The 27,670-nt window shown below is 41.9% G+C and overlaps 1 protein-coding gene across 2 annotated transcripts in view; it reads left to right on the top strand.

Moving 5' to 3' along the window:
* LOC137306715 (multiple epidermal growth factor-like domains protein 10) overlaps nt 1-27,670 on the top strand; it is a 196,256-nt gene that overhangs the window by 152,233 nt on the left and 16,353 nt on the right. The window contains exons 14-18 of one of the 2 annotated variants that reach the window (XM_067976074.1): nt 15,008-15,154; nt 17,643-17,777; nt 18,920-19,048; nt 25,046-25,174; nt 27,529-27,657. In XM_067976074.1, the coding sequence (XP_067832175.1) occupies nt 15,008-15,154; nt 17,643-17,777; nt 18,920-19,048; nt 25,046-25,174; nt 27,529-27,657 (669 nt within the window). The remainder of the gene's footprint in view (nt 1-15,007; nt 15,155-17,642; nt 17,778-18,919; nt 19,049-25,045; nt 25,175-27,528; nt 27,658-27,670) is intronic. The other variant, XM_067976075.1, reaches the window with a different exon arrangement.

Here is a 27,670-nt window from a genome sequence, read left to right as displayed (position 1 = left end):
TATTTTATAGGAAACAGGGTCTATTTTACAGGAAACAGTCTATTTTACAGGAAACAGAGTCTATTTTACAGGAAACAGAGTCTATTTTACAGGAAACAGTCTATTTTACAGGAAACAGGGTCTATTTTACAGGAAACAGTCTATTTTACAGGAAACAGGGTCTATTTTATAGGAAACAGTCTATTTTACAGGAAACAGAGTCCATTTTACAGGAAACAGAGTCTATTTTACAGGAAACAGTCTATTTTACAGGAAACAGTCTATTTTACAGGAAACAGAGTCTATTTTACAGGAAACAGTCTATTTTACAGGAAACAGGGTCTATTTTACAGGAAACAGTCTATTTTACAGGAAACAGGGTCTATTTTACAGGAAACAGGGTCTATTTTACAGGAAACAGTCTATTTTACAGGAAACAGAGTCTATTTTACAGGAAACAGTCTATTTTACAGGAAACAGAGTCTATTTTACAGGAAACAGTCTATTTTACAGGAAACAGGGTCTATTTTATAGGAAACAGAGTCTATTTTACAGGAAACAGTCTATTTTACAGGAAACAGGGTCTATTTTACAGGAAACAGAGTCTATTTTACAGGAAACCGTCTATTTTACAGGAAACAGGGTCTATTTTACAGGAAACAGTCTATTTTACAGGAAACAGGGTCTATTTTACAGGAAACAGTCTATTTTACAGGAAACAGGGTCTATTTTATAGGAAACAGTCTATTTTACAGGAAACAGAGTCTATTTTACAGGAAACAGTCTATTTTACAGGAAACAGAGTCTATTTTACAGGAAACGGAGTCTATTTTACAGGAAACAGTCTATTTTACAGGAAACAGAGTCTATTTTACAGGAAACAGTCTATTTTACAGGAAACAGAGTCTATTTTACAGGAAACAGTCTATTTTACAGGAAACAGTCTATTTTACAGGAAACAGAGTCTATTTTACAGGAAACAGAGTCTATTTTACAGGAAACAGGGTCTATTTTACAGGAAACAGGGTCTATTTTACAGGAAACAGAGTCTATTTTACAGGAAACAGGGTCTATTTTACAGGAAACAGGGTCTATTTTACAGGAAACAGAGGAAACAGGGTCTATTTTACAGGAAACAGTCTATTTTACAGGAAACAGAGTCTATTTTACAAGAAACAGGGTCTATTTTACAGGAAACAGTCTATTTTACAGGAAACAGGGTCTATTTTACAGGAAACAGGGTCTATTTTACAGGAAACAGTCTATTCTACAGGAAACAGAGTCTATTTTACAGGAAACAGTCTATTTTACAGGAAACAGGGTCTATTTTACAGGAAACATTCTATTTTACAGGAAACAGTCTATTTTACAGGAAACAGAGTCTATTTTACAGGAAACAGGGTCTATTTTACAGGAAACAGGGTCTATTTTACAGGAAACAGGGTCTATTTTACAGGAAACAGAGTCTATTTTACAGGAAACAGAGTCTATTTTACAGGAAACAGTCTATTTTACAGGAAACAGTCTATTTTACAGGAAACAGTCTATTTTACAGGAAACAGAGTCTATTTTGCAGGAAACAGAGTCTATTTTACAGGAAACAGAGTCTATTTTACTGGAAACGGTCTATTTTACAGGAAACAGTCTATTTTACAGCAAATAGGGTCTATTTTACAGGAAACAGGGTCTATTTTACAGGAAACAGAGTCTATTTTACAGGAAACAGAGTCTATTTTACAGGAAACAGGGTCTACTTTACAGGAAACAGTCTATTTTACAGGAAACAGTCTATTTTACAGGAAACAGAGTCTATTTTACAGCAAATAGGGTCTATTTTACAGGAAACAGTCTATTTTACAGGAAACAGAGTCTATTTTACAGCAAATAGGGTCTATTTTACAGGAAACAGAGTCTATTTTACAGGAAACAGAGTCTATTTTACAGGAAACAGTCTATTTTACAGGAAACAGAGTCTATTTTACAGGAAACAGTCTATTTTACAGGAAACAGTCCATTCTACAGGAAACAGAGTCTATTTTACAGGAAACAGAGTCTATTTTACAGCAAATAGGGTCTATTTTACAGGAAACAGTCTATTTTACAGGAAACAGAGTCTATTTTACAGGAAACAGTCTATTTTACAGGAAACAGTCTATTTTACAGGAAACAGTCTATTTTACAGGAAACAGAGTCTATTTTACAGGAAACAGTCTATTTTACAGGAAACAGTCTATTTTACAGGAAACAGAGTCTATTTTACAGGAAACCGTCTATTTTACAGGAAACAGAGTCTATTTTACAGGAAACAGTCTATTTTACAGGAAACAGTCTATTTTACAGGAAACAGAGTCTATTTTACAGGAAACAGTCTATTTTACAGGAAACAGAGTCTATTTTACAGGAAACAGTCTATTTTACAGGAAACAGGGTCTATTTTACAGGAAACAGGGTCTATTTTACAGGAAACAGAGTCTATTTTACAGGAAACAGGGTCTATTTTACAGGAAACAGTCTATTTTACAGGAAACAGAGTCTATTTTACAAGAAACAGGGTCTATTTTACAGGAAACAGTCTATTTTACAGGAAACAGGGTCTATTTTACAGGAAACAGGGTCTATTTTACAGGAAACAGTCTATTCTACAGGAAACAGAGTCTATTTTACAGGAAACAGTCTATTTTACAGGAAACAGGGTCTATTTTACAGGAAACATTCTATTTTACAGGAAACAGCCTATTTTACAGGAAACAGTCTATTTTACAGGAAACAGGGTCTATTTTACAGGAAACAGGGTCTATTTTACAGGAAACAGGGTCTATTTTACAGGAAACAGAGTCTATTTTACAGGAAACAGTCTATTTTACAGGAAACAGTCTATTTTACAGGAAACAGAGTCTATTTTGCAGGAAACAGAGTCTATTTTACAGGAAACAGAGTCTATTTTACTGGAAACGGTCTATTTTACAGGAAACAGTCTATTTTACAGCAAATAGGGTCTATTTTACAGGAAACAGGGTCTATTTTACAGGAAACAGAGTCTATTTTACAGGAAACAGAGTCTATTTTACAGGAAACAGGGTCTATTTTACAGGAAACAGTCTATTTTACAGGAAACAGTCTATTTTACAGGAAACAGAGTCTATTTTACAGCAAATAGGGTCTATTTTACAGGAAACAGTCTATTTTACAGGAAACAGAGTCTATTTTACAGCAAATAGGGTCTATTTTACAGGAAACAGAGTCTATTTTACAGGAAACAGAGTCTATTTTACAGGAAACAGTCTATTTTACAGGAAACAGTCTATTTTACAGGAAACAGAGTCTATTTTACAGGAAACAGTCTATTTTACAGGAAACAGTCCATTTTACAGGAAACAGAGTCTATTTTACAGGAAACAGAGTCTATTTTACAGCAAATAGGGTCTATTTTACAGGAAACAGTCTATTTTACAGGAAACAGAGTCTATTTTACAGGAAACAGTCTATTTTACAGGAAACAGTCTATTTTACAGGAAACAGTCTATTTTACAGGAAACAGAGTCTATTTTACAGGAAACAGTCTATTTTACAGGAAACAGTCTATTTTACAGGAAACAGAGTCTATTTTACAGGAAACCGTCTATTTTACAGGAAACAGAGTCTATTTTACAGGAAACAGTCTATTTTACAGGAAACAGTCTATTTTACAGGAAACAGAGTCTATTTTACAGGAAACAGTCTATTTTACAGGAAACAGTCTATTTTACAGGAAACAGAGTCTATTTTACAGGAAACAGTCTATTTTACAGGAAACAGAGTCTATTTCACAGGAAACAGTCTATTTTACAGGAAACAGTCTATTTTACAGGAAACAGTCTATTTTACAGGAAACAGAGTCTATTTTACAGGAAACAGTCTATTTTACAGCAAATAGGGTCTATTCTACAGGAAACAGTCTATTTTACAGGAAACAGTCTATTTTACAGGAAACAGAGTCTATTTTACAGGAAACAGTCTATTTTACAGGAAACAGTCTATTTTACAGCAAATAGGGTCTATTTTACAGGACACAGTCTATTTTACAGGAAACAGTCTATTTTACAGGAAACAGTCTATTTTACAGGAAACAGAGTCTATTTTACAGGAAACAGAGTCTATTTTACAGCAAATAGGGTCTATTTTACAGGAAACAGTCTATTTTACAGGAAACAGAGTCTATTTTACAGGAAACAGTCTATTTTACAGGAAACAGTCTATTTTACAGGAAACAGAGTCTATTTTACAGGAAACAGTCTATTTTACAGGAAACAGAGTCTATTTTACAGGAAACAGTCTATTTTACAGGAAACAGCCTATTTTACACGAAACAGAGTCTATTTTACAGGAAACAGAGTCTATTTTACAGGAAACAGTCTATTTTAAAGGAAACAGCCTATTTTACAGGAAACAGAGTCTATTTTACAGGAAACAGTCTATTTTACAGGAAACAGAGTCTATTTTACAGGAAACAGTCTATTTTACAGGAAACAGTCTATTTTACAGGAAACAGAGTCTATTTTACAGGAAACAGAGTCTATTTTACACGAAACAGAGTCTATTTTACAGGAAACAGTCTATTTTAAAGGAAACAGCCTATTTTACAGGAAACAGTCTATTTTACAGGAAACAGGGTCTATTTTAGAGGAAACAGAGCCTATTTTACACGAAACAGAGTCTATTTTACAGGAAACAGTCTATTTTAAAGGAAACAGCCTATTTTACAGGAAACAGAGTCTATTTTACAGGAAACAGTCTATTTTACAGGAAACAGTCTATTTTACAGGAAACAGAGTCTATTTTACAGGAAACAGTCTATTTTACAGGAAACAGTCTATTTTACAGGAAACAGAGTCTATTTTACAGGAAACAGAGTCTATTTTACAGGAAACAGGGTCTATTTTACAGGAAACAGTCTATTTTACAGTAAACAGAGACTATTTTACAGGAAACAGTCTATTTTACAGGAAACAGAGTCTATTTTGCAGCAAACAGAGTCTATTTTACAGGAAACAGTCTATTTTACAGGAAACAGTCTATTTTACAGGAAACAGGGTCTATTTTACAGGAAACAGGGTCTATTTTACAGGAAACAGTCTATTCTACAGGAAACAGAGTCTATTTTACAGGAAACAGTCTATTTTACAGGAAACAGGGTCTATTTTACAGGAAACATTCTATTTTACAGGAAACAGCCTATTTTACAGGAAACAGTCTATTTTACAGGAAACAGGGTCTATTTTACAGGAAACAGGGTCTATTTTACAGGAAACAGGGTCTATTTTACAGGAAACAGAGTCTATTTTACAGGAAACAGTCTATTTTACAGGAAACAGTCTATTTTACAGGAAACAGAGTCTATTTTGCAGGAAACAGAGTCTATTTTACAGGAAACAGAGTCTATTTTACTGGAAACGGTCTATTTTACAGGAAACAGTCTATTTTACAGCAAATAGGGTCTATTTTACAGGAAACAGGGTCTATTTTACAGGAAACAGAGTCTATTTTACAGGAAACAGAGTCTATTTTACAGGAAACAGGGTCTATTTTACAGGAAACAGTCTATTTTACAGGAAACAGTCTATTTTACAGGAAACAGAGTCTATTTTACAGCAAATAGGGTCTATTTTACAGGAAACAGTCTATTTTACAGGAAACAGAGTCTATTTTACAGCAAATAGGGTCTATTTTACAGGAAACAGAGTCTATTTTACAGGAAACAGAGTCTATTTTACAGGAAACAGTCTATTTTACAGGAAACAGTCTATTTTACAGGAAACAGAGTCTATTTTACAGGAAACAGTCTATTTTACAGGAAACAGTCCATTTTACAGGAAACAGAGTCTATTTTACAGGAAACAGAGTCTATTTTACAGCAAATAGGGTCTATTTTACAGGAAACAGTCTATTTTACAGGAAACAGAGTCTATTTTACAGGAAACAGTCTATTTTACAGGAAACAGTCTATTTTACAGGAAACAGTCTATTTTACAGGAAACAGAGTCTATTTTACAGGAAACAGTCTATTTTACAGGAAACAGTCTATTTTACAGGAAACAGAGTCTATTTTACAGGAAACCGTCTATTTTACAGGAAACAGAGTCTATTTTACAGGAAACAGTCTATTTTACAGGAAACAGTCTATTTTACAGGAAACAGAGTCTATTTTACAGGAAACAGTCTATTTTACAGGAAACAGTCTATTTTACAGGAAACAGAGTCTATTTTACAGGAAACAGTCTATTTTACAGGAAACAGAGTCTATTTCACAGGAAACAGTCTATTTTACAGGAAACAGTCTATTTTACAGGAAACAGTCTATTTTACAGGAAACAGAGTCTATTTTACAGGAAACAGTCTATTTTACAGCAAATAGGGTCTATTCTACAGGAAACAGTCTATTTTACAGGAAACAGTCTATTTTACAGGAAACAGAGTCTATTTTACAGGAAACAGTCTATTTTACAGGAAACAGTCTATTTTACAGCAAATAGGGTCTATTTTACAGGACACAGTCTATTTTACAGGAAACAGTCTATTTTACAGGAAACAGTCTATTTTACAGGAAACAGAGTCTATTTTACAGGAAACAGAGTCTATTTTACAGCAAATAGGGTCTATTTTACAGGAAACAGTCTATTTTACAGGAAACAGAGTCTATTTTACAGGAAACAGTCTATTTTACAGGAAACAGTCTATTTTACAGGAAACAGAGTCTATTTTACAGGAAACAGTCTATTTTACAGGAAACAGAGTCTATTTTACAGGAAACAGTCTATTTTACAGGAAACAGCCTATTTTACACGAAACAGAGTCTATTTTACAGGAAACAGAGTCTATTTTACAGGAAACAGTCTATTTTAAAGGAAACAGCCTATTTTACAGGAAACAGAGTCTATTTTACAGGAAACAGTCTATTTTACAGGAAACAGAGTCTATTTTACAGGAAACAGTCTATTTTACAGGAAACAGTCTATTTTACAGGAAACAGAGTCTATTTTACAGGAAACAGAGTCTATTTTACACGAAACAGAGTCTATTTTACAGGAAACAGTCTATTTTAAAGGAAACAGCCTATTTTACAGGAAACAGTCTATTTTACAGGAAACAGGGTCTATTTTAGAGGAAACAGAGCCTATTTTACACGAAACAGAGTCTATTTTACAGGAAACAGTCTATTTTAAAGGAAACAGCCTATTTTACAGGAAACAGAGTCTATTTTACAGGAAACAGTCTATTTTACAGGAAACAGTCTATTTTACAGGAAACAGAGTCTATTTTACAGGAAACAGTCTATTTTACAGGAAACAGTCTATTTTACAGGAAACAGAGTCTATTTTACAGGAAACAGAGTCTATTTTACAGGAAACAGGGTCTATTTTACAGGAAACAGTCTATTTTACAGTAAACAGAGACTATTTTACAGGAAACAGTCTATTTTACAGGAAACAGAGTCTATTTTGCAGCAAACAGAGTCTATTTTACAGGAAACAGTCTATTTTACAGGAAACAGTCTATTTTACAGGAAACAGAGTCTATTTTACAGCAAACAGAGTCTATTTTACAGGAAACAGTCTATTTTACAGGAAACAGAGTCTATTTTACAGGAAACAGAGTCTATTTTACAGGAAACAGAGTCTATTTTACAGGAAACAGAGTCTATTTTGCAGGAAACCGTCTATTTTACAGGAAACAGAGTCTATTTTACAGGAAACAGTCTATTTTACAGGAAACAGCCTATTTTACAGGAAACAGGGTCTATTTTACAGGAAACAGAGTCTATTTTACAGGAAACAGGGTCTATTTTACAGGAAACAGGGTCTATTTTACAGGAAACAGCCTATTTTACAGGAAACAGGGTCTATTTTACAGGAAACAGAGTCTATTTTACAGGAAACAGGGTCTGTTTTACAGGAAACAGGGTCTATTTTACAGGAAACAGAGTCTATTTTACAGGAAACAGGGTCTATTTTACAGGAAACAGGGTCTATTTTACAGGAAACAGGGTCTATTTTACAGGAAACAGAGTCTATTTTACAGGAAACAGTCTATTTTACAGGAAACAGGGTCTATTTTACAGGAAACAGGGTCTATTTTACAGGAAACAGAGTCTATTTTACAGGAAACAGTCTATTTTACAGGAAACAGGGTCTATTTTACAGGAAACAGTCTATTTTACAGGAAACAGAGTCTATTTTACAGGAAACAGTGTCTATTTTACAGGAAACAGTCTATTTTACAGGAAACAGTCTATTTTACAGGAAACAGAGTCTATTCTACAGGAAACAGTGTCTATTTTACAGGAAACAGTCTATTTTACAGGAAACAGAGTCTATTTTACAGGAAACAGAGTCTATTTTACAGGAAACAGTCTATTTTACAGGAAACAGAGTCTATTTTACAGGAAACAGAGTCTATTTTATCGGAAACAGTCTATTTTACAGGAAACAGAGCCTATTTGACCGTAAACGGAGTCTATTTTACGGGAAACAGAGTCTATTTGACCGTAAACGGAGTCTATTTTACAGGAAACAGAGTCTATTTTACAGGAAACAGTCTATTTTACAGGAAACAGTCTATTTTACAGGAAACAGAGTCTATTTTACAGGAAACAGTCTATTTTACAGGAAACAGTCTATTTTACAGGAAACAGAGTCTATTTTACAGGAAACAGAGTCTATTTTACACGAAACAGAGTCTATTTTACAGGAAACAGTCTATTTTAAAGGAAACAGCCTATTTTACAGGAAACAGTCTATTTTACAGGAAACAGGGTCTATTTTAGAGGAAACAGAGCCTATTTTACACGAAACAGAGTCTATTTTACAGGAAACAGTCTATTTTACAGGAAACAGTCTATTTTACAGGAAACAGAGTCTATTTTACAGGAAACAGTCTATTTTACAGGAAACAGTCCATTTTACAGGAAACAGAGTCTATTTTACAGGAAACAGAGTCTATTTTACAGCAAATAGGGTCTATTTTACAGGAAACAGTCTATTTTACAGGAAACAGAGTCTATTTTACAGGAAACAGTCTATTTTACAGGAAACAGTCTATTTTACAGGAAACAGTCTATTTTACAGGAAACAGAGTCTATTTTACAGGAAACAGTCTATTTTACAGGAAACAGTCTATTTTACAGGAAACAGAGTCTATTTTACAGGAAACCGTCTATTTTACAGGAAACAGAGTCTATTTTACAGGAAACAGTCTATTTTACAGGAAACAGTCTATTTTACAGGAAACAGAGTCTATTTTACAGGAAACAGTCTATTTTACAGGAAACAGTCTATTTTACAGGAAACAGAGTCTATTTTACAGGAAACAGTCTATTTTACAGGAAACAGAGTCTATTTCACAGGAAACAGTCTATTTTACAGGAAACAGTCTATTTTACAGGAAACAGTCTATTTTACAGGAAACAGAGTCTATTTTACAGGAAACAGTCTATTTTACAGCAAATAGGGTCTATTCTACAGGAAACAGTCTATTTTACAGGAAACAGTCTATTTTACAGGAAACAGAGTCTATTTTACAGGAAACAGTCTATTTTACAGGAAACAGTCTATTTTACAGCAAATAGGGTCTATTTTACAGGACACAGTCTATTTTACAGGAAACAGTCTATTTTACAGGAAACAGTCTATTTTACAGGAAACAGAGTCTATTTTACAGGAAACAGAGTCTATTTTACAGCAAATAGGGTCTATTTTACAGGAAACAGTCTATTTTACAGGAAACAGAGTCTATTTTACAGGAAACAGTCTATTTTACAGGAAACAGTCTATTTTACAGGAAACAGAGTCTATTTTACAGGAAACAGTCTATTTTACAGGAAACAGAGTCTATTTTACAGGAAACAGTCTATTTTACAGGAAACAGCCTATTTTACACGAAACAGAGTCTATTTTACAGGAAACAGAGTCTATTTTACAGGAAACAGTCTATTTTAAAGGAAACAGCCTATTTTACAGGAAACAGAGTCTATTTTACAGGAAACAGTCTATTTTACAGGAAACAGTCTATTTTACAGGAAACAGAGTCTATTTTACAGGAAACAGTCTATTTTACAGGAAACAGTCTATTTTACAGGAAACAGAGTCTATTTTACAGGAAACAGAGTCTATTTTACACGAAACAGAGTCTATTTTACAGGAAACAGTCTATTTTAAAGGAAACAGCCTATTTTACAGGAAACAGTCTATTTTACAGGAAACAGGGTCTATTTTAGAGGAAACAGAGCCTATTTTACACGAAACAGAGTCTATTTTACAGGAAACAGTCTATTTTAAAGGAAACAGCCTATTTTACAGGAAACAGAGTCTATTTTACAGGAAACAGTCTATTTTACAGGAAACAGTCTATTTTACAGGAAACAGAGTCTATTTTACAGGAAACAGTCTATTTTACAGGAAACAGTCTATTTTACAGGAAACAGAGTCTATTTTACAGGAAACAGAGTCTATTTTACAGGAAACAGGGTCTATTTTACAGGAAACAGTCTATTTTACAGTAAACAGAGACTATTTTACAGGAAACAGTCTATTTTACAGGAAACAGAGTCTATTTTGCAGCAAACAGAGTCTATTTTACAGGAAACAGTCTATTTTACAGGAAACAGTCTATTTTACAGGAAACAGAGTCTATTTTACAGCAAACAGAGTCTATTTTACAGGAAACAGTCTATTTTACAGGAAACAGAGTCTATTTTACAGGAAACAGAGTCTATTTTACAGGAAACAGAGTCTATTTTACAGGAAACAGAGTCTATTTTGCAGGAAACCGTCTATTTTACAGGAAACAGAGTCTATTTTACAGGAAACAGTCTATTTTACAGGAAACAGCCTATTTTACAGGAAACAGGGTCTATTTTACAGGAAACAGAGTCTATTTTACAGGAAACAGGGTCTATTTTACAGGAAACAGGGTCTATTTTACAGGAAACAGCCTATTTTACAGGAAACAGGGTCTATTTTACAGGAAACAGAGTCTATTTTACAGGAAACAGGGTCTGTTTTACAGGAAACAGGGTCTATTTTACAGGAAACAGAGTCTATTTTACAGGAAACAGGGTCTATTTTACAGGAAACAGGGTCTATTTTACAGGAAACAGAGTCTATTTTACAGGAAACAGTCTATTTTACAGGAAACAGGGTCTATTTTACAGGAAACAGGGTCTATTTTACAGGAAACAGAGTCTATTTTACAGGAAACAGTCTATTTTACAGGAAACAGGGTCTATTTTACAGGAAACAGTCTATTTTACAGGAAACAGAGTCTATTTTACAGGAAACAGTGTCTATTTTACAGGAAACAGTCTATTTTACAGGAAACAGTCTATTTTACAGGAAACAGAGTCTATTCTACAGGAAACAGTGTCTATTTTACAGGAAACAGTCTATTTTACAGGAAACAGAGTCTATTTTACAGGAAACAGAGTCTATTTTACAGGAAACAGTCTATTTTACAGGAAACAGAGTCTATTTTACAGGAAACAGAGTCTATTTTATCGGAAACAGTCTATTTTACAGGAAACAGAGCCTATTTGACCGTAAACGGAGTCTATTTTACGGGAAACAGAGTCTATTTGACCGTAAACGGAGTCTATTTTACAGGAAACAGAGTCTATTTTACAGGAAACAGTCTATTTTACAGGAAACAGAGTCTATTTTACAGGAAACAGTGTCTATTTTACAGGAAACAGTCTATTTTACAGGAAACAGAGTCTATTTTACAGGAAACAGAGTCTATTTTACAGGAAACAGAGTCTATTTTACAGGAAACAGTGTCTATTTTATAGGAAACAGTCTATTTTACAGGAAACAGTCTATTTTACAGGAAACAGAGTCTATTTTACAGGAAACAGTGTCTATTTTACAGGAAACAGTCTATTTTACAGGAAACAGAGTCTATTTTACAGGAAACAGAGTCTATTTTACAGGAAACAGAGTCTATTTTATCGGAAACAGTCTATTTTACAGGAAACAGAGTCTATTTTATCGGAAACAGTCTATTTTACAGGAAACAGTCTATTTGACCGTAAACGCAGTCTATTTTACAGGAAACAGAGTCTATTTTATCGGAAACAGTCTATTTTACAGGAAACAGAGTCTATTTGACCGTAACCGGAGTCTATTTTACAGGAAACAGAGTCTATTTTACAGGAAACAGGGTCTATTTTACAGGAAACAGAGTCTATTTTACAGGAAACAGTCTATTTTACAGGAAACAGTCTATTTTACAGGAAACAGAGTCTATTTTACAGGAAACAGAGTCTATTTTATCAGAAACAGTCTATTTTACAGGAAACAGAGTCTATTTGACCGTAAACGGAGTCTATTTTACAGGAAACAGAGTCTATTTTACAGGAAACAGAGTCTATTTGACCGTAAACGGAGTCTATTTTACAGGAAACAGTCTATTTTACAGGAAACAGAGTCTATTTTACAGGAAACAGTCTATTTTACAGGAAACAGAGTCTATTAAGGAACAAATGCATGAATTGCAACAATTATACATTCCTTTCTGGCACAAAAACACAAAAGGAAAAGCAGCCCAACCGTGGCTAACAAAAGAAATTATGGATAATATTAGATCCAAAGAGGAGTCATATAAAGTTGCCAGAAAAAGTAAGAAGCCTGAAGATTGGGAGCAGTTTAGAAAAGGACCAAGAGATTGATTAAGAGGGAAAAATCGAGTATGAGAATAAACTTGCAAGGAACATAAAAGTGGACTGTAAAAGCTTCTACAAGTATGTAAAAAGAAAAAGATTAGTGAAGACAAATGTAGGTCCCTTACCGTCAGAAACGGGAGAATTTATAATGGGGAACAAGGAAATGGCAGAGCAATTCATGGAAGACGACACAAATAACTTCCCAGAAATACTAGGGAACCAATGGTCTAGTGAGGAGGAATTAAAGGAAATTAGCATTAGTAAAAAAAAGTGCTGGAGAAATTAATGGGACTGAAAGCCGATAAATCCCCAGGGCCTGATAATCTGCATCCCAGAGTACTAAAAGAGGTAGCCATGGAAATAGTGGATGTATTGGTTGTCATCTTCCAAAATTCTATAGATTATGGAACAGTTCCTGCAGATTGAAGGGTGGCAAATGTAACCCCACTATTTAAAAAAGGAGGGAGAGAGAAAACAGGGAACCACAGACTGGTTAGCCGAACATCAGTAGTAGGGAAAATGCTAGAGTCTATTATAAAGGATGTGATAACAGGACACTTAGAAAATATCAACGGGATTAGACAAAGTCAACATGGATTTATGAAAGGGAAGTCAGTTTTTGACAAACCTACTGGAGTTTTTTGAGGATGTAACTGGTAGACTAGATAAGGGAGAACCAGTGGATGTGGTTTATTTGGATTTTCAGAAGGCCTTTGATAAAGTCCCACACAAGTGGTTAGTGTGCAAAATTAAAGCACATGGGATTGGGGGTAATTTACTGGCATGGATTGAAAATTGGTTAACAGACAGGAAACAGAGAGTAGGAATAAATGGGTCTTTTTCGGGGTGGCAGGCGGTGACTAGTGGGGTACCGCAGGGATCAGTGCTTGGGCCCCAGCTATTCACAGTATATGATTTGGATGAGGGAACCAAATGTAATATTTCCAAGTTTGCTGATGACACAAAACTAGGTGGGATCGTGAGTTGTGAGGAGGATGCAAAGAGGCTTCAAGGTGATTTAGACAAGTTGAGTGAGTGGGCAAATACATGGCAGATGCAGTATAATGTGGATAAATGTGAAGTTAATCACTTCGGAAGGAAAAACAGAAAGGCAGAGTATTGTTTAAATGGTGATAGATTGGGAAATGTTGATGTACAAAGGGACCTGGGTATCCTTGTACACCAGTCACTGAAACCAAACATGCAGGTGCAGCAAGCAGTTAGGAAGGCAAATGGTATGTTGGCCTTCATTACAAGAGGATTTGAGTACAGGAGCAAGGATGTCTTACTGCAGTTATACAGGGCCTTGGTGAGACCACACCTGGAGTATTGTGTGCAGTTTTGGTCTCCTTACCTAAGAAAGGATATACTTGCCGTAGAGGGAGTGCAGCGAAGGTTCACCAGACTGATTCCTGGGATGGCAGGACTGTCGTATGAGGAGAGATTGGGTCGACTCGGCCTGTATTCACTCGAGTTTAGAAGAGTAAGAGGGGATCCCATTGAAACATATAAAATTCTGACAGGGCTCGACAGACTGGATACAGGGAGGATGTTTCCCCTGGCTGGGGGGTCCAGAACGAGGGGGTCACAGTCTCAGGATACGGGGTAGGACATTTAGGACTGAGATGAGGAGAAATTTCTTCACTCAGAGGGTGGTGAACCTGTGGAATTCTCTACCACAGAAGGCTGTGGAGGCCAAGTCACTGAATATATTTAAGAAGGAGCTAGATAGTTTTCTAGGCACAAAAGGCATCAACGGGTATGAGGAGAGAGCGGGAATATGGTATTGAGATAGAGGATCAGCCATGATCATATTGAATGGTGAAGCAGGCTTGAAGGGCCGAATGGCCTGCTCCTGCTCCTATTTTCTATGTTTCTATGTTTCTATTTTACAGCAAACAGAGTCTATTTTACGAAACAATCGATTTTACAGCAGATGGAGTTCATTTTACAGCAGACTATTTTACAGCAGAGTCAATTCACTGAGCAAACAGCAAACAGTCGATTTTACAGCAAACAGAGTCTATTTAAAAAGATTCTCTACAAACTACAGCAAACAGAACCCATACTGAAACTACAGCAACTTCTCCCGATAAAAGCAGGATTATTATTCCAGCAAAATGCAATGAGTGGGGAATAGTTACAGAATAGAACTTACGTGCATAAATTCGATCCCAGTCACTTACAGCAGGGCGGTCTCCAGACGTGATTGAAGGGAGAAATTACCCAATCATTTCCTCTCTGGCCGTTGCTATACTCGGCCGTTAGTGACCGTCTCCTCTGGTTGAAGTGACCGTGAAGTTAACGCAGAACCTCTTGTGTTTTTGGGATCGGCAGGCCCGCGTTGCGATCGTGTCTGCGAGCCAGGCCGCTGGGGCCGGGACTGCGCTTTGGCCTGTCACTGCCAGAACGGGGCACGGTGCCACCGGGAGAACGGGACCTGCGTCTGCCCGCCGGGGTACAGAGGCTCGAGCTGCCAGCGCCGTGAGTATCCGTGGAGGCCGACAGCCTCTCCTTCATGTTAGGGAGAACTTGCATTTCTATAGCGCCTTTCACGACCTCATGACATCCCAAAGCACTTTACAGCCAATGAAATACTTTTTAGAAGTGTAGTCACTGTTGTAATGTAGGAAATGCAGCAGCCAATTTGCGCACAGCAAGATCCCACAAACAGCAATGTGATAATGACCAGATAATCTGTTTTTTTAGTGTTGTTGGTTGAGGGATAAATATCGGCCCCCAGGACACCGGGGAGAACTCCCCCCTGCTCTTCTTCCAATACTGGCCGTGGGATCTTTTACGTCCACCTGAGAGGGGCAGACGGGGCCCTCGGTTTAACGTCTCATTCGGAAGACGGCACCTCCGACAGTGCGGCGCTCCCTCAGTACTGGCACCGGGAGTGTCAGTGCTGGTTCAGCACTCCTATATATGTGGAGGATTGTTTTTTGGGTAATGGGACATTTCAGAACTTAGGCCCAAGCTGAAGGGTCTCCCGCCCAAACTAATACGAAACCCAGAGCAGTAGAGTTTGTTTGCCCAGTATGGAGTCCACACTATAGGGACACCCCAAGGTATCCAAACCCAGGGTCCTTACGGGCGCATTGGCAGTGCCAATATAAGGGACCCCTTCACCCCCCCCCCTCACCCAAATTGTGCAGTGTGCCGGAGTTTAAGCAGCTAGGACCTAGAGGATGACCAACATAGAGTGTTGGTAAGTGACGGTTCCCAGAGTTCCCCACCCCTGGGACTTCCCTCACCTCATGTCTGGCTCTGTTGTAGACTCATTGAGAGACCGGTCAACAAGTCCATTATCAGTGTACCAGCGACTACCAGGACGGTAGAAGGAGAACCAGGGGGACAGTGGTCTTTTTCAATCCCGCAATTCCTACATTCCTATGTTCCTATGTCGTACGATCTTATGTTCCAATGTTGTATGTTCCTATGTCGTATGTTCCTATGTCCTGTGTTCCTATGTTGTATGTTCCTATGTCGTATGTTCCTATGTTTTATGTTATATGTGCTGTGTTCTATGTCCCTATGTCCTATGACCCATGTTCCTACGTTCCTATGTTCTATATTTTATGTCCTTATGCCCTATGTCTTATATTCCTATATTTCTATGGTCCTGTGTAAGCCTCCCGCTGTTTGTACAAATGGTACCACCCTCCCCATTATCCATTGTAGGGTTATCTAGACCCAATCATAGGTTTCCCCCTCCCAGTGATAGCTCCACCCCCCCAATGATAGCTCCACCCCTCCCAGTGATAGCTCCACCCCCCCAGTAAGAGCTCCACTCCCAGTGATAGCTCCAAGCTCTCCAGTGATAGCTCCACCCCATCCAATGATAGCTCCACCCCCTCCAATAATAGCTCCACCCCCCCAATGATAGCTCCACCCCTCCCAGTGATAGCTCCACCCCCCCAGTAAGAGCTCCACTCCCAGTGATAGCTCCAAGCTCTCCAGTGATAGCTCCACCCCATCCAATGATAGCTCCACCCCCTCCAATAATAGCTCCACCTCCTCCAGTGATAGCTCCGCCCCCCCCAGTGTTAGCTCCACCCCCCCAGTAAGAGCTCCATTCCTAGTGATAGCTCCAAGCTCTCCAATGATTGCTCCACCCCCTCCAGTGATAGCTCCACCCCCTCCAGTGATAGCTCCACCCCCTCCAGTGATAGCTCCACCCCCCCCAATGATAGCTCCACCCCCCCAGTGTTAGCTCCACCCCCCCAGTAAGAGCTCCACTCCTAGTGATAGCTCCAAGCTCTCCAGTGATAGCTCCACCCCCTCCAGTGATAGCTCCACCCCCTCCAGTGATAGCTCCACCCCCTCCAGTGATAGCTCCACCCCCTCCAGTGATAGCTCCACCCCCCTCTGGCCCAGATTTCCTCCGCTGCCAGGGTTCGATGCATTCCTAATCGCCCATTGGCAGGATCACCATCTTTGAAGTCAACTTGGCCCCAAAAAGACCCACCCTACTAGGCCCCGAAGGAAGGTAAAGTTACAGCTTGCATTTCTATAGCGCCTTTCACATCCTCAGGGCGTCCCGAAGTGCTTGACAGCCAATGAATTACTGCTACAGCGTAGTCGCTTGTTGTCATGGAGGGGGAGGGGTGCAGCAGAGCAAGATCCCACAAAGAGCCATTCTGCCAATGGGATCTTTTACGTCCACCTGAGAGGGGCAGACGGGGCCTCGGTTTTACGTCTCATCCGAAAGACGGCACCTCCGACAATGCAGCACTCCCTCAGTACTGGCACTGGGAGTGTCGGCCTGAATTGTGGGGCTCATGTCTCTGGAGTGGGGGCTCGAACCCACGAGGCGAGAGAGAGAGAGAGAGAGACATCCACTAAGCCACGGCTGGCACTAGATGGTTAGCCTCCATTCCCCCCTCCCCGTGTACTAGGATAGGCTTAGTGTCCGGTATTTTACACTGACTTTCCTTTTTTATTAACTCCTCATTATTTTTTTCTACAGCATGCCCTCCTGGTTACTATGGAAACCAATGCAGTCAAACGTGTCCCAAGTGTGTCCACAGCAGCAACCATTGCCATCATGTCAGTGGGCGCTGTAACTGTACCCCAGGCTTCACCGGCCTGCTCTGTAACCAAGGTAACCTGCTCACTAATGAGCCCTTTTCTTTCCCTAATTTTCCTTCCCTCTCCACCTCCCAGTGACTCTCACTGGAAAACGGCCACCCTCCGGTACCTCACCAAGGGATCCATTCTTCCTGTAAACTTGAGCTCATTCTGAACTCTGCTGCCCCCCCGTATCCTAACTCGCACCGAGTCCCGTTCACCCATCACCCCCCTGTGCTCGCTGACCTACATTGGCTCCCGGTCCGGGAACGCCTCGATTTTAAAATTCTCATCCTTGTTTTCAAATCCCTCCATGGCCCTCGCCCCCCCTCCCTATCTCTGTAACCTCCTCCAGCCCTCCGAGATCTCTGCGCTCCTCCGATTCTGGCCTCTTGCGCATCCCCCGATTTCCATCGCTCCACCATTGGCGGCCGTGCCTTCAGCCGCCTGGGCCCTAAGCTCTGGAATTCCCTCCCTAAACCTCTCCGCCTCTCTCTCCTCCTTTAAGACGCTCCTTAAAACCTACCTCTTTGACCAAGCTTTTGGTCACCTGTCCTAATATCTCCTTATGTGGCTCGGTGTCAGATTTTGTCTGATTTACGCTCCTGTGAAGGGCCTTGGGGACATTTTACTACGTTAAAGGCGCTATATAAATGCAGGTTGGTGTTGTCTGTCAGTCTCTCTCTCTCTGTCTGTCAGTCTCTCTCTCTCTGTCTGTCTGTCTCTCTCTCTCTGTCTCTCTCTCTCTGTGTATCTCTCTCTCTCTCTCTGACTCTCTCTCGCTCTCTCTGACTCTCTCGCTCTCTCTGTGTGTCTCCCTCTCTCTCTCTGACTCTCTCTCTCTCTCTGTGTGTCTCCCTCTCTCTCTCTCTGACTCTCTCGCTCTCTCTGTGTGTGTCTCTCTCTCTCTGATTCTCTCTGTCTCTCTCTGTCTCTCCCTCTGTTTCTCTCTCTCTCTCTGACTCTCTCTCTCTCTCTCTCTCTGTTTGTCTCTCGCTCTCTCTGTGTCTCTCTCTCTCTCTGACTCTCTCAGTCTCTCTCTGTCTCTCTCTGACTCTCTCGCTCTCTGACTCTCTCTCTCTGTCTCTCTCTCTCTGTTTGTCTCTCGCTCTTTCCCCTTTGTCCGAACTTCCCCAAGTATCCGAGGAAGCCCTAACATCTCCTTCTCTCCTTCAGTTTGCCCGTCCGGCCGGTTTGGCAAGAAGTGTTTCGGAGTCTGCAGCTGTGCGAACAACGGGACCTGCAGCCCATACGATGGGAAGTGCTGGTGCCAGCTAGGGTGGGCCGGACCAGACTGCAAGCAGCGTGAGTGTCTATCGGCTAATCGCAGCTCTGTCTGTACCTCACAGAGTGCAAGGAAGTTAAGACAAACCTTTATAAATCACTGGTTAGACCCCAGCTGGAGGATTGTGGCCAATTCTGGGCACCGCACTTTAGGAAGGATGTCAAGGCCTTGGAGAGGGTGCAGAGGAGATTTACTAGAATGGTACCAGGGATGAGGGACTTCAGTTATGTGGAGAGACCGGAGAAGCTGGGATTGTTCTCCTTAGAGCAGAGAAGGTTAAGGGGAGATTGATAGAGGTGTTTAAAATCATGAGGGTTTTGATAGAGTAAATAAGGAGAAACTGTTTCCAGTGGCAGGAGGGTCGGGAACCAGAGGACACAGATTGAAGATAATTGGGAAAATAACCAGAGGGGGAGATGAGGAGAATTTTTTTTACGCAGCGAGTTGTTCTGATCTGGAATGCGCTGCCTGAAAGGGCGGTGGAAGCAGATTCAATAATAACTTTCAAAAGGGAATTGGATAAATACTTGAAGGGGAAAAATTAGCAGGGGGGGAGTGGGACTAATTGGAGAGTTCGTTCAAAGAGCCAGCACAGGCACGATGGGCCGAATGGCCACATCCGGTGTTGTATGATTCTAATCTAGCGGGACGCAGAAACACAGGAGGGATTCGTTCTACCTCCCAGGTCTGCGGCAGCAGGCAGTGCCCGCAATCAGGCAGTGGGTAGGTGCGGGACGGAGTGCGACAGCACAGGAAGGTAAGGTTTGCTGAGTGAGCTGCTGGGAGCTGGGAGAGCCTATGGACACCGGGCCTCGGGGTACAGAGGGGTTAAACCCCACAAAGGGGGTTCCACATCACGACCTCGTGCTGGAATGTATCACTGAGAGAGTCACAAGAGGAAGGTGTTTCAGTCAGGTGACCGGTTACACGCCTGTGATCCGGACTCTGGGGGTTTTGGACAAGACCTGACATCTGGGATGGGGTGCTCTGTCGATCCATGCGGTCAGGGAGGGGTGCGGGGGGCGAACAATCACAGGCTTCCAACATACAACCTGTGTAACACACTGTTCAGTGTATACAGCTCTCTCCCTGTGTAACACACTGTTCAGTGTATACAGCTCTCTCCCTGTGTAACACACTGTTCAGTATATACAGCTCTCTCCCTGTGTAACACACTGTTCAGTGTATACAGCTCTCTCCCTGTGTAACACACTGTTCAGTGTATACAGCTCTCTCCCTGTGTAACACACTGTTCAGTATATACAGCTCTCTCCCTGTGTAACACACTGTTCAGTATATACAGCTCTCTCTGTGTAACACACTGTTCAGTGTATACAGCTCTCTCCCTGTGTAACACACTGTTCAGTGTATACAGCTCTCTCCCTGTGTAACACACTGTTTAGTGTATACAGCTCTCTCCCTGTGTAACACACTGTTCAGTATATACAGCTCTCTCCCTGTTTAACACACTGTTCAGTATATACAGCTCTCCCTGTGTAACACACTGTTCAGTATATACAGCTCTCTCCCTGTGTAACACACTGTTCAGTATATACAGCTCTCCCTGTTTAACACACTGTTCAGTATATACAGCTCTCTCCCTGTGTAACACACTGTTCAGTATATACAGCTCTCTCCCTGTGTAACACACTGTTCAGTATATACAGCTCTCTCCCTGTGTAACACACTGTTCAGTATATACAGCTCTCTCCCTGTGTAACACACTGTTCAGTATATACAGCTCTCTCCCTGTGTAACACACTGTTCAGTATATACAGCTCTCTCCCTGTGTAACACACTGTTCAGTATATACAGCTCTCTCCCTGTGTAACACACTGTTCAGTATATACAGCTCTCTCCCTGTGTAACACACTGTTCAGTATATACAGCTCTCTCCCTGTGCAACACGCTGTTCAGTGTATACAGCTCTCTCCCTGTGTAACACACTGTTCAGTATATACAGCTCTCTCCCTGTGTAACACACTGTTCAGTATATACAGCTCTCCCTGTTTAACACACTGTTCAGTATATACAGCTCTCTCCCTGTGTAACACACTGTTCAGTACATACAGCTCTCTCCCTGTGTAACACACTGTTCAGTATATACAGCTCTCTCCCTGTGTAACACACTGTTCAGTATATACAGCTCTCTCCCTGTTTAACACACTGTTCAGTATATACAGCTCTCTCCCTGTGTAACACACTGTTCAGTATATACAGCTCTCTCCCTGTGTAACACACTGTTCAGTATATACAGCTCTCTCCCTGTGCAACACGCTGTTCAGTGTATACAGCTCTCTCCCTGTGTAACACACTGTTCAGTATATACAGCTCTCTCCCTGTGTAACACACTGTTCAGTATATACAGCTCTCCCTGTTTAACACACTGTTCAGTATATACAGCTCTCTCCCTGTGTAACACACTGTTCAGTACATACAGCTCTCTCCCTGTGTAACACACTGTTCAGTATATACAGCTCTCTCCCTGTGTAACACACTGTTCAGTACATACAGCTCTCTCCCTGTGTAACACACTGTTCAGTATATACAGCTCTCCCTGTTTAACACACTGTTCAGTATATACAGCTCTCTCCCTGTGTAACACACTGTTCAGTGTATACAGCTCTCTCCCTGTGTAACACACTGTTCAGTATATACAGCTCTCTCCCTGTGTAACACACTGTTCAGTACATACAGCTCTCTCCCTGTGTAACACACTGTTCAGTGTACATAGCTCTCTCCCTGTGTAACACACTGTTCAGTGTATACAGCTCTCTCCCTGTGTAACACACTGTTCAGTATATACAGCTCTCTCCCTGTGTAACACACTGTTCAGTATATACAGCTCTCTCCCTGTGTAACACACTGTTCAGTATATACAGCTCTCTCCCTGTGTAACACACTGTTCAGTATATACAGCTCTCTCCCTGTGTAACACACTGTTCAGTATATACAGCTCTCTCCCTGTTTAACACACTGTTCAGTATATACAGCTCTCTCCCTGTGTAACACACTGTTCAGTATATACAGCTCTCTACCTGTGTAACACACTGTTCAGTATATACAGCTCTCTCCCTGTGCAACACGCTGTTCAGTGTATACAGCTCTCTCCCTGTGTAACACACTGTTCAGTATATACAGCTCTCTCCCTGTGTAACACACTGTTCAGTACATACAGCTCTCTCCCTGTGTAACACACTGTTCAGTGTACACAGCTCTCTCCCTGTGTAACACACTGTTCAGTGTATACAGCTCTCTCCCTGTGTAACACACTGTTCAGTATATACAGCTCTCTCCCTGTGTAACACACTGTTCAGTATATACAGCTCTCTCCCTGTGTAACACACTGTTCAGTATATACAGCTCTCTCCCTGTGTAACACACTGTTCAGTATATACAGCTCTCTCCCTGTGTAACACACTGTTCAGTATATACAGCTCTCTCCCTGTGTAACACACTGTTCAGTGTATACAGCTCTCTCCCTGTGTAACACACTGTTCAGTATATACAGCTCTCTCCCTGTGTAACACACTGTTCAGTGTATACAGCTCTCTCCCTGTGTAACACACTGTTCAGTATATACAGCTCTCTCCCTGTGTAACACACTGTTCAGTATATACAGCTCTCTCCCTGTTTAACACACTGTTCAGTATATACAGCTCTCTCCCTGTGTAACACACTGTTCAGTATATACAGCTCTCTCCCTGTGTAACACACTGTTCAGTATATACAGCTCTCTCCCTGTGTAACACACTGTTCAGTATATACAGCTCTCTCCCTGTGTAACACACTGTTCAGTATATACAGCTCTCCCTGTTTAACACACTGTTCAGTATATACAGCTCTCCCTGTGTAACACACTGTTCAGTATATACAGCTCTCTCCCTGTGTAACACACTGTTCAGTATATACAGCTCTCTCCCTGTTTAACACACTGTTCAGTATATACAGCTCTCTCCCTGTGTAACACACTGTTCAGTATATACAGCTCTCTCCCTGTGTAACACACTGTTCAGTATATACAGCTCTCTCCCTGTGTAACACACTGTTCAGTATATACAGCTCTCTCCCTGTGTAACACACTGTTCAGTATATACAGCTCTCCCTGTGTAACACACTGTTCACTATATACAGCTCTCTCTGTGTAACACACTGTTCAGTATATACAGCTCTCCCTGTTTAACACACTGTTCAGTATATACAGCTCTCTCCCTGTGTAACACTCTGTTCAGTATATACAGCTCTCTCCCTGTGTAACACACTGTTCAGTATATACAGCTCTCTCTCTGTGTAACACACTGTTCAGTATATACAGCTCTCCCTGTGTAACACACTGTTCAGTATATACAGCTCTCCCTGTGTAACACACTGTTCAGTATATACAGCTCTCTCCCTGTGTAACACACTGTTCAGTATATACAGCTCTCTCCCTGTGTAACACACTGTTCAGTATATACAGCTCTCCCTGTTTAACACACTGTTCAGTATATACAGCTCTCTCCCTGTGTAACACACTGTTCAGTATATACAGCTCTCCCTGTTTAACACACTGTTCAGTGTATACAGCTCTCCCTGTTTAACACACTGTTCAGTATATACAGCTCTCCCTGTTTAACACACTGTTCAGTGTATACAGCTCTCTCCCTGTGTAACACACTGTTCAGTATATACAGCTCTCTCCCTGTGTAACACACTGTTCAGTATATACAGCTCTCCCTTTGTAACACACTGTTCAGTGTATACAGCTCTCTCCCTGTGTAACACACTGTTCAGTATATACAGCTCTCTCCCTGTGTAACACACTGTTCAGTGTATACAGCTCTCTCCCTGTGTAACACACTGTTCAGTATATACAGCTCTCTCCCTGTGTAACACACTGTTCAGTATATACAGCTCTCCCTGTTTAACACACTGTTCAGTATATACAGCTCTCTCCCTGTGTAACACACTGTTCAGTATATACAGCTCTCTCCCTGTGTAACACACTGTTCAGTATATACAGCTCTCTCCCTGTGTAACACACTGTTCAGTATATACAGCTCTCCCTGTGTAACACACTGTTCAGTGTATACAGCTCTCTCCCTGTGTAACACACTGTTCAGTATATACAGCTCTCCCTGTTTAACACACTGTTCAGTATATACAGCTCTCTCCCTGTGTAACACACTGTTCAGTGTATACAGCTCTCTCCCTGTGTAACACACTGTTCAGTATATACAGCTCTCTCCCTGTGTAACACACTGTTCAGTATATACAGCTCTCTCCCTGTGTAACACACTGTTCAGTATATACAGCTCTCTCTCTGTTTAACACACTGTTCAGTATATACAGCTCTCTCCCTGTGTAACACACTGTTCAGTATATACAGCTCTCTCCCTGTGTAACACACTGTTCAGTATATACAGCTCTCCCTGTGTAACACACTGTTCAGTGTATACAGCTCTCTCCCTGTGTAACACACTGTTCAGTATATACAGCTCTCCCTGTTTAACACACTGTTCAGTATATACAGCTCTCTCCCTGTGTAACACACTGTTCAGTGTATACAGCTCTCTCCCTGTGTAACACACTGTTCAGTGTATACAGCTGTCACTTTGTGTAATGATCAGTCTTGTTAACACTGATGATTTGCGCGTGTTGGTTAAATGACATTGATTGAAGAATCTCAGCTGGTAAATGTTAATTTGGCTGCTGTTTGGGCCAGGGAATATCACTGTTTCTTGAAATGTATCGTGCAATGCCTTCTCTCTCTCTTTAAATTATAAACTAACTGTTAGAATGTGGAACTCGCTCCCATATGGAGTGATTGAGGTGAATAGCAGAGATGTATTTAAGGGGAAGCCGGATAAACACACGAGGGAGAAAGGAATAGAAGGATAGGGGGAATAGGGTGAGATGAAGTCGGGAGGGAGGAGACTCGTGTGGAGCATAAACGCCGGCATAGACCTGTTGGGCCGAATGGCCTGTTTCCGTGCTGTACATTCTGTGTAATCACTCTGGAACTCTCTGCCCCACAGTTTGTCTGCCTGGGTTTTGGGGACCGCGATGCATTCATCAGTGTACCTGCGAGAACGGAGGGACCTGCAACCCAGTGAGCGGTGAATGCCAATGTACAGAGGGGTGGGTTGGAACGTACTGTACACAGCGTAAGTGGAGGAGTCTCATTAGTTACTGGACCGAGGTTTGCTGAGGACAGATAGCGACAGAAAGGAGCCACAGTGCCTCCAAACCTGACCTGCTCGGTCAATGGGGCTAATCATCTCGCGAATGGGCCTGCTCAGGGTTCACTGACGGAGCCTTTTTTAAAAATTCATTCTGGGGATGTGGGCGAGGCCGGCATTTATTGCCCATCCCTAATTGCCCCTTGAGAAGGTGGTGGTGAGCCGCCTTCTTGAACCGCTGCAGTCCGTGTGGTGAAGGTTCTCCCACAGTGCTGTTAGGAAGGGAGTTCCAGGATTTTGACCCAGCGACGATGAAGGAACGGCCGATATATTTCCAAGTCGGGATGGTGTGTGACTTGGAGGGGAACGTGCAGGTGGTGTTGTTCCCATGTGCCTGCTGCCCTTGTCCTTCTAGGTGGTGGAGGTCGCGGGCTTGGGAGGTGCTGTCGAAGAAGCCTTGGCGAGTTGCTGCAGTGCATCCTGTGGATGGTACACACTGCAGCCACGATGCGCCAGTGGTGAAGGGAGTGAATGTTTAGGGTGGTGAATGGGGTGCCAATCAAGCGGGCTGCTTTGTCCTGGATGGTGTCGAGCTTCTTGAGCGTTGAGACTGTTTTAGCTTCCAGTTTCACTCAACTCTGAGTGTTGAAGACAGCATCGTGCATTTATATAGCACCTTTTATGTCGTAAAAAGTCTCAAGTCGCTTCACAGGAGGGTAAATCAGGCATTAAATTGACTCCGAGCCACATAAGGAGATATTAGGACAGGTGACCAAAAGCTTGGTCAAAGAGTTGGTTTTAAGGAGCGTCTTAAAGGAGGAGAGAGAGGCGGGGAGGTTTAGGGAGGGAATTCCAGAGTTTAAGGCCTGGGCAGCTGAAGGCACGGCCGCCAATGGTTAATGTCAGTTGTGTCTCAGTGGGTAGCACTCTCTCTCTCGCCTCTAAGTCAGAAGGTCGTGGGTTCGAGTCCCACTCCAGAGACTTGAGCCCCATAATCCCGGCCGACACTCCCAGCGCCAGTACTGAGGGAGTGCTGCACTGTCGGAGGTGCCATCTTTCGGACGAGATGTTAAACCGAGGGCCCCGTCTGCCCCTCTCAGGTGGATGTAAAAGATCCCATGGCCACTATTGGAAGAAGAGCAGGGGGGAGTTCTCCCCAGTGTCCTGGGGGCCAATATTTACCCCTCAACCAACATCACTAAAAATCAGATGATCTGGTCATTATCACATTGCTGTTTGTGGGATCTTGCTGTGCGCAAATTGGCTGCCACATTTCCTACATTACAACAGTGACTAAACTTCAAAAGGGTTCTGTCCCTCTCTCTCAGGAGTTCCCCAGGGATCAGTCCCTCTCTCCCAGGAGTTCCCCAGGGATCAGTCCCTCTCTCCCAGGAGTTCCCCAGGGATCTGCCCCTCTCTCCCAGGAGTTCCCCAGGGATCTGCCCCTCTCTCCCAGGAGTTCCCCAGGGATCAGTCTCTCTCTCCCAGGAGTTCCCCAGGGATCAGTCCCTCTCTCCCAGGAGTTCCCCAGGGATCTGCCCCTCTCTCCCAGGAGTTCCCCAGGGATCAGTCCCTCTCTCCCAGGAGTTCCCCAGGGATCTGCCCCTCTCTCCCAGGAGTTCCCCAGGGATCAGCCCCTCTCTCTCAGGAGTTCCCCAGGGATCAGCCCCTCTCTCTCAGGAGTTCCCCAGGGATCTGCCCCTCTCTCCCAGGAGTTCCCCAGGGATCAGTCCCTCTCTCCCAGGAGTTCCCCAGGGATCAGTCCCTCTCTCCCAGGAGTTCCCCAGGGATCTGCCCCTCTCTCTCAGCAGTTCCCCAGGGATCAGTCCCTCTCTCCCAGGAGTTCCCCAGGGATCAGTCCCTCTCTCCCAGGAGTTCCCCAGGGATCTGCCCCTCTCTCCCAGGAGTTCCCCAGGGATCAGTCCCTCTCTCCCAGGAGTTCCCCAGGGATCTGCCCCTCTCTCCCAGGAGTTCCCCAGGGATCAGCCCCTCTCTCTCAGGAGTTCCCCAGGGATCAGCCCCTCTCTCTCAGGAGTTCCCCAGGGATCTGCCCCTCTCTCTCAGGAGTTCCCCAGGGATCAGTCCCTCTCTCTCAGGAGTTCCCCAGGGATCTGCCCCTCTCTCCCAGGAGTTCCCCAGGGATCTGTCCCTCTCTCTCAGGAGTTCCCCAGGGATCAGTCCCTCTCTCCCAGGCGCTATCACTGTGGTATCATAGCGACTAGCACCAGCAGCAAAGCCATCACTCCTGCAATCAATTTTCTCGTACTTATCTTTCAATGGATGACAGGCCTTCTCGGCCTCTCTCACACCTTCTATGCAATGTCTTGTGTCCTTTGCAGGCTGCCCTCTGGGACTCTACGGGCGGCAGTGTGATTATCCATGCCTGTGCCAGAACGAGGCTGACTGTGACTTCGTGACCGGACGATGTTTCTGTCGCCAGGGTTACGTGGGCGCATACTGCGAGCAAAGTAAGCACAGAAT

This window comes from Heptranchias perlo, chromosome 44 (genome assembly GCF_035084215.1).
Source record: "Heptranchias perlo isolate sHepPer1 chromosome 44, sHepPer1.hap1, whole genome shotgun sequence".
Taxonomy (NCBI): Eukaryota; Metazoa; Chordata; class Chondrichthyes; order Hexanchiformes; family Hexanchidae; genus Heptranchias; species Heptranchias perlo.
The sequence above is the reverse complement of the archived record's forward strand: the minus strand, read 5'-3'. Positions and strand labels throughout refer to the sequence as shown.